The 7706-nt window shown below is 44.9% G+C and overlaps 1 protein-coding gene across 2 annotated transcripts; it reads right to left on the bottom strand.

Moving 5' to 3' along the window:
• Window positions 1–577: 577 nt before the first annotated feature.
• CIMAP3 (ciliary microtubule associated protein 3) lies at window positions 578–6709 on the bottom strand. 2 transcript variants are annotated; one of them, XM_059374265.1, is made up of 6 exons: window positions 6662–6709; window positions 6292–6434; window positions 5549–5647; window positions 4036–4166; window positions 2052–2169; window positions 578–810 (listed from the first exon to the last, which is right to left on the bottom strand). In XM_059374265.1, exons 1-6 carry the CDS (start codon window positions 6678–6680, stop codon window positions 742–744), a joined length of 579 nt encoding a protein of 192 aa, XP_059230248.1. In that variant the 5' UTR covers window positions 6681–6709; the 3' UTR covers window positions 578–741. The 2 variants fall into 2 exon arrangements, with proteins under 2 accessions (XP_059230248.1, XP_059230249.1); XM_059374266.1 differs by lacking the exon at window positions 5549–5647.
• Between the last annotated feature and the right edge of the window lie 997 nt (window positions 6710–7706).

Below are 7706 nucleotides of genomic sequence, written 5' to 3'. Positions count from 1 at the left end.
AGTCCCGGAATATGTCTACAGCAGGACATTGCTTCTGTGGCTTTCAGACCAGGAGATGAGGTTATTTTAATTCCTGCTATATTCCCAGTCCTTGCCACTCTTCCTGACAGATGGTAGGAACTCAATTAACATGATGACTGACAAATGACATAGATGAGGTAATGGGAAGTGGGGAGTTTCTGATCCAGTGAGTCTGGGAAAGGGAACAAATTCTTGACCTTCCCATTGTATGCCAGAAACTCAGAAACTCAGAAATCTGGACAGTTTTCTTAAAAATAAAGTTTTCTTAAAAATAAATGTTTACCCTGCCTGTCAGTACCCTCTGAGTGTAGCAAGCCCATGAATAAGTCCAAGGTGGCCATCCAATCCAATCCAAATTGACCATCCAGTCAATGGTGAGGCCAACAGTCCCTGTCCCCAGGTCTCATGGTAGAACACATAAGACTGGGAATTAGAGCGTGAGGACAGAGACCCATGAGTATTTCAGTAAAATGGAGCCACCGCACTGAACATTGGGCAGGACCCCCAGGCCCATCTACATATGTACAAGACAAACCAGCACATGGACACAGAACACTCTGATGTAGTCTCTCTGTTCTTACATAGGAGTTAGGAGCCCCTTCCCTCCCTCGGTCCCATGCTGGCAGACAAGCGAGCACAGCAGTGCAGGGGGGAAGAGCAGCCCTGTCCTCAGTCCTAGATCTGTGGTCAGGAGGGGCACATGAAGGTAGTCACAGCACCTCAATTGTAAAACAGGCTTAGGTAGGCCACACGGTTCCGGTGCTTTCTGAAGTCCTTGTCAGTGGACAACTGCAATGAAGGAATATTGTTTGGGTCAATATTCTGATGCGAACCCTCTGCCTCTGGTCTTCCTGACTTGCAAAATAGAAGTGCACATCACAGCTGAAGCCCACCCCATAGGAACCAAGTCTTAGGATTCTGTCAATGTACAGCTGCTCTCTGTCATCTCCCTGTCTCCAAGAATTCCTGGTAAGCTTCTCAAAAACAAAGATTATGCATTTGATTCCTGAATGTTACTCAGAGGTCTAGCGTGATGATGTTGATACATTAGGCATTTAACAAATAGTTGTGGAATTAACTCAAATTTCCTCTTAAAAAACATCACCTCTGGAATTATGATGGCTCATGTGGGTTGAACATTTATTATATTATAAGTACTATGTTAAATGCTTTTCTACATTAGCTTGATCTTTAAAACCTTATCAAATTGATTCTATTATAATATTCATTTTTTTATTTTTTATTTTCAGCATAACAGTATTCATTTTGCACCACACCCAGTGCTCCATGCAATCCGTGCCCTCTATAATACCCACCACCTGGTACCCCGACCTCCCACCCCCTGCCCCTTCAAAACCCTCAGATTGTTTTTCAGAGTCCATATTTTCTCATGGTTCACCTCCCCTTCTAATTCCCCCAACTCCCTTCTCCTCTCTAACTCCCCATGTCCTCCATGCTATTTGTTATGCTCCACAAATAAGTGAAACCATATGATAATTGACTCTCTCTGCTTTTAAAGAAGAAAAACTGTGGCTTAGAAAACTTGCCTGAGATCACCCAGCCAGCAATATGGGAGCTAGTATTTGAACCCAGGCAATCTGTCCCCTGAATCCATCTTCTTACCAGAATGCTCTATAGCCCCCTCATGATCTGATACTCTAGTGGTATATGGAAAGAGCACTGGCTTAGGAGTCACAAGATCTAGATTCAAGTTGTCAGCTTGCACAGGTCACTTAATCTATAAGAGTCTGATCTCCCTCCTCTGTCACCAAGATAGAATTGTCCTGTTCCTGTACCAGAACATTATTTGAGGATTAAAGAAAATGCGACTTTCGTCAGTCATAGCCACCTATAAAAATCTAACGAAACTGGGCAACTCTCCAAAAGGGTTCTCATATGCATATCTGCACAAAACCGCACAAACTACTGTCAGGGGAGCAAGGACTTCCTGCAGCTCTTTCTGGATAAGAATTCCTGATACATATGAAAGTACCAGAGAGAGGGCTCTACATAAATTCAAGTCTTCTTACCTCAGCTTTTAGGGTTCTTTTCTGTAGACATGGAACCTGAGCCCAGTCTGGAGATCCAAATTTCATTGGCCAAGTGATTTTGGGGGGTGGCTTCATCTCCGGGTTGTATGTGCCAGGGCTAGAAATAAAAATTTAAGCATCATGTGTAATGACTTAGTGACCATATACGAACTCCATCAGTACCACAGCTATCCCTGAACTTGGCCTAATTCTTTGAGAAAAGTCAACAGGCCAATTAGCTTTCTAATGTGGGGCAACTGTGGGGTTTCCTTGCCTCTTAATGTATTTCTGATTAGCTGTGAGTATTACAGATAGTCTTGGGACGCCTGGGTGGCTCAGTCACTTAAGCTCTGCCTTTGGCTCACGTCATGATCCCAGGGTCCTGGGACTGAGCTCCACACTGGGTTCCTTGCTCAGAGAGGAACCTGCTTCTCCTTCCCCCTCTCCCATTCTCCCTCTCCTAATTCCCTCCCCTTATTTATCTCTCTCAAATAAATAAAATTAAAAAAATATATATTTAGTCTTGACATCCCAGTTAAGATTAAAATCGATTCTGGTTTGAAAAATATTTCTGCAACCCAGTATCCTTGGCTGAGATCCCAGGAGGGGTAGGTGAGAAAAGAGTCCACCACCATCATGAGTAAGTACTGCCCATGATTTGAAACTGGGAGTAAGAGAGTGATGATTATTCAATCAGCAATCTCAGGATAAGGAGGAAGAACCAGTTAAAGTTTGAGGTGGCATTATATTATAATTGCCATTGTTCATAACACTTGGTCTTTGGTGTAGACTTTTTGCTGTGTTAGAAATAGTACTTAGGGGCACCTAGGTGGCTCAGTTGGTTAAGCGACTGCCTTCAGCTCAGGTCATGATCCCAGGGTCCTGGGATCCCAGCCCCGCATCGGGTTCCCTGCTCAGTGGGGAGCCTGCTTCTCCCTCTCCCTCTGCTGCTCTGCCTGCTTGTGTCTCTTGCTCTCTCTCTCTCTGTCAAATAAATAAATAAATAAATCTCTAAAAAAAAGAAAGAAAGAAATTGTACTTAGAATCAACACGGGGGCCAAGATTCAACACTTCCACTTCCTTAATGCAGCCTGGTGAAAGTTACACTCATTCACTGATCCCTGCATTTCTCATGAACCAAAAAAGACCTTGACTCTTTGCCCCGAAGTTCCACCCATGCTGAGTGGCTTCCTGAAACACTGGGTCTACAAGGGCCACGTGCTCAGCCCCCACCCTCCTGCTCTGTCTTCAGTTCCTCTCTGCTCACCACACTCTAGCCACACCAGCCTCCCCCTTACTCCTCCCACCCATTCCTCCCCAGCTTACAGCCTTTGCACTTGTAGCTCCTCCTTCCTAGGAAGCCCTGGCCCAGATCTTCACAGGCTGGCTCAGTGTCGTCATTCAGACTTCAGGTCAAGTGTCATTTCCCCTAAAGACCTTTCTGGACATCCTTGCCAAAGTGGCGCCATCCATCCCATCACCACCACCTTGTTCACTGTCTTCACAGTGCATCACTGGGTCACCACACTGCCCAGTATGCCTGTGACAGTCCTAGCTCATGGCTAATGTCTTGCCATAATTAGTAACCACACTTTCAGAAGGGTCACTGTCTGACTGCTAAATTATTAATAACTAAATTATTAATAACTGTCCTTATTACCACTGATTTTTTTTTAAGTGTACTTGCTTCTCATCTGTCCAGATTTGGCAGTGTAATTTGCAAGGAATGAGGAGCCTTGTGCGATGGGTTTAATACAAAACCTCTGGATCCCTTGGAAGTGCCTGGCACATTGGTAACTATTGATTGACTGAACCACTAGGATTTAGAATTCTATGATGCCGGAGATCTGGAAGGTCAGAGGTTGGCTCTTTAAAGATGGGTGGGTGGTTTCTTATTCAGAGGCATGGTTTGGATGGAACCCCTCCTTTGTGCATCCTTTCCTATCGCTGTTTGATGAAATGCTCCAGAAGAGAGAAGACATACCCAGGATAAGAATTGTCCTTTGAGTATGTCTTAAATCGAGGCAACAAGGCATTGAATGGAGCAAAATTTTGTTTGTGTATTTGCTCCTGAGGATTTGCAGCCTGGTACATGCCTGGGTAAAGCATCGTGTCCTGTTTGTCAGAAAAAGATAAACATGTTAGAGGGTGAGATATATACTTATAGACTCTAATTAAAGAAAACCGACTCATCCTTTTTCTGTTCATGTATCAGCTATAGTTTTACCACCCCAGCTATAGATATAAGGCTACAGTAGGGAGAAAACCAAGATAAACATGGGATTCAGCTATTGAAACACACATACGCTGAGGCTGTAGAAAGAGATCAGCAGGAGGTAAAGGACTAAAGTGACTTGTTGCACCTGCTGCCCCCACCATCCCACTGGGAGACTCTTTAGAGCCAGTACCCCTCTCTTGGAGCTCCAGTGTCAGAAAAATATCCAACAACTGATTAGGATCCTGTACTGAAGACTTTTAGACTTGAGAACCAAAAGGTTCAAAAGTAGCAATTTGTTTTTTAGGTGGCAAGATAAAAGGATATATAGAAACAAAGCTTTGGTACTTAAACTTAAGCTGTGTCAGCCCCAAAGAAATGGTCTTGGTACCATTTCTTTCAAGAATGTAAAATAATGAGGGGCGCCTGGGTGGCTCAGTGGGTTGGGCTGCTGCCTTTGGCTCAGGTCATGATCTCAGAGTCCTGGGATCGAGTCCCATATCGGGCTCTCTGCTCAGCAGAGAGCCTGCTTTCCTCTCTCTCTCTGCCTGCCTCTCTGCCTACTTGTGATCTCTCTCTGTCAAATAAATAAATAAAATCTTAAAAAAAAAAAAAGAATGTAAAATAATGAATAAACCTGAACACCAAGGAGATTGTTTGCCCAGAGTTTCAAAGCACATTGTCTACAAATGGAAATTGAAATAATTTATAAAAATATTGACATTACTATGTTTTTTAAAAAGTTCTTTATTTTTTCACTAAAAGGAGGAAACTATTAGTTTTATTGTTAGGTAGATATTAAAATTCCTCTTAGATGACCAGTGATTCCAATTGTCCCAGCTTGAAATAAGTACCCTGTGAGTATGAGATTAATTAGTGACAATCACAACAAGTTTTAGTAACAGATGTTCAAGAGGAAGTTGCTATTGTTGCATTGATTTTAATATTTGTACATAAACACTGATTTTTTTGAGCATTATTTTGTATTTGTTGTACTTTAATACCTGGTGTACAGTTCCAGAAATAAAAATCTGGAAATCTTTAAAAAAAAAAAAAAAGAACTGTTTTTTTTCCATGCGCCCAGGACTCTCATACACGTTTGAGATGCTAACCCCTAAACGTTCCAGATAGATTTCTTCATAGCGTTCGTCTAAATATTTTTCTGGAATTTCAGGGCACATTTTTTGGTAACTTCCCACTCTCCCCGCTTTGCTTCCCAATGCAAATACATGTAGCAACATGGATCACACGAAAATCTAAGCACATTCAAGCCATTTCTAACCTTGTTGATCACCTTAAACCTCTCAGCTGTTCTGGCACCAAAAGTATATCCTTTTTTACTGGTCGGGATCTTAGAGAGGTTGTATGCCAATCCATATACCTTCAGGTAGTATATTAAAAAGAAGAGAGAAAGAAAGAAAGGAAACACACAGAGAATATTACAGTCATCAAAACAGAATGAACTCCAAATGTTCTTATCTGACTCTTTTGCAGAAGTTGCTCTTTCTTTTTTGACTCCTCTGAGTGAAGACCATAGCAACAATTCTATGAGGAAGACCGGTATACCAGTCTGCAAAGAAATGTGGCTGCCTAGGCAGAGTAAATGACATTCCTGTGCATGCCAGTGAATCCCGTCCTGTAAGCCCCACAGAGCTGAATTTGCCATAATCCCACCCTCAGTCTGATGGCCTTTCACAAACTGATCTAGCAGCACAGCAACATTCCCAGTTTGGACTAATGCGAGGCATTGGTTCGGAGGCTTCAGAAGGTGAGGATGGAATGGGGACTATATAGAGGACTATATGAAGAAAGGCTAGAAAGGCTTGCGTTTGGAGGGTGTTGGAAGTGAGGAGCAAGGGTCTTTTAATTTCCTACATTGGCCCTGACAGCTGGCTGCAGAGGACCAGGGCACCTTCTCATGTTGCCAGCCCAAAGATCACAAATCCCATCGAAATTTTCTTCCACGGAACCTGGGTATTCGCAGACAGGACGCTGAGACCCACCCAAGGGAAGGTGTATACTCACATCTTCTGCTATGTAACACCCAGGCCCTCTGTGGGGCGCTCCTCGAAGAGGGAGAAACTTGTTCCCCAACAAGTTTTGGGGGTGGTAGTGAGGAAAGAGCTTCCTCTGTTGACGTGTACCAAAGGGGTAGCTAACCAGCGTCTCTGAGGATCAAAAAGAGCAGAAACTCCACGTGAGGAAGGCCCCTTCGTCTAAGTGAATGCCCTGGGGGCACGTAGGTTGTGGGGAGGCCGAGACAGGACTGGGCCCGATCGAGAACAAAAACCGGACCGAACCCGGTGGAAGGTACGACTGCGTGCCCCCGCCCTCCAGCCTCCCCACTCTTCCTCCTGCCCTCTACCCTTGATTCCTCCACCCCAGACCCGCGCACCCGCTTTGCCGAAACACATTGCGCGCGTGGCCGGGCTAGCAATTGTGTACCGCGTTGCTAAGGGAACGCAGGGGAACCTAAGGGGAGGGGCTCCGCGCGCGCCTGCGCAGTGGGAGGGGTCTCCGACGCCGCTGAGTGCGCGGCGGAGAGCACTGTGCCCTGTGGCTGGGCGCAGGTGGAGGGTTTGCTGGACCTCAGAGATTGAGCAGAAGGGCTTTGGAAGCTGGGCCACCGGGAATCCGCTGCTGAAGCGGGACACTGGGTTCAGAATGCCCCGAAATCTGGATGCCAGGATCAGGGACCTAGGAAAACTGAGCCCCTGCAGTGGTGGCGGGTGGGGTGGGCTCCCAGGACAACGCCTGCAGCAGGGGAAATGGGGACTAAGTGGAGCTTAGCCCAGACAATTCCCCTATAAGGCCCCTCTTAGACCAATTTTTCCGCAGGTTGCCCCCTTCTACTTCTAAACGTGGCAAGCACGAGGCTTTTATTTATTTATTTTTAATATTATACTGACGCGGAGGGCAAAAGTGGGGAGAGCAGCAGGGAGAGGGAGAAGCAGGCTCATCGAGGAGCCCGATGGGGGGCTCAATCCCAGGACTCTGAGATCATGACCTGAGCCAACACCTAATGACTTAGCCACCCAGGCGCCCCAGGCTTATTTAAAAGAGTTGGAAGCCTTGAGTAGAGCAGGGACTGCAGAGGAATCACAGAAGTGCTTAATAGTTGTAAAAATCTTGGGTCGTCACTTAAATGTTTAAGTCCCAGTTTCCTTATCTCCAAATTGGGAATAATTCCTCTTTATTGGGTAAGAGCAGGATTGAGAGAACATGATGAGAGCAATCAGGAAGGTGACAATTCCAACTTTGTGTGTGAGTGTGTGTGTGTCTACATAGTTTTTTATTGGTCTATATTTAAAAATTTTTTATTAACATATAATGTATTATTAGCCCCAGGAGGCAAGTAGTTATTATTAAGATGGTACTCAGCCTCCTCAGGAGCACTCCCATCCTAACCCAAGAAGAAAGGTCATGGTGTATGTTGACTT

Source organism: Mustela nigripes, chromosome 14 (genome assembly GCF_022355385.1).
Source record: "Mustela nigripes isolate SB6536 chromosome 14, MUSNIG.SB6536, whole genome shotgun sequence".
NCBI lineage: Eukaryota > Metazoa > Chordata > Mammalia > Carnivora > Mustelidae > Mustela > Mustela nigripes.
Note: the sequence above shows the minus strand (reverse complement) of the source record. Positions and strands in the feature narration are given on the sequence as shown.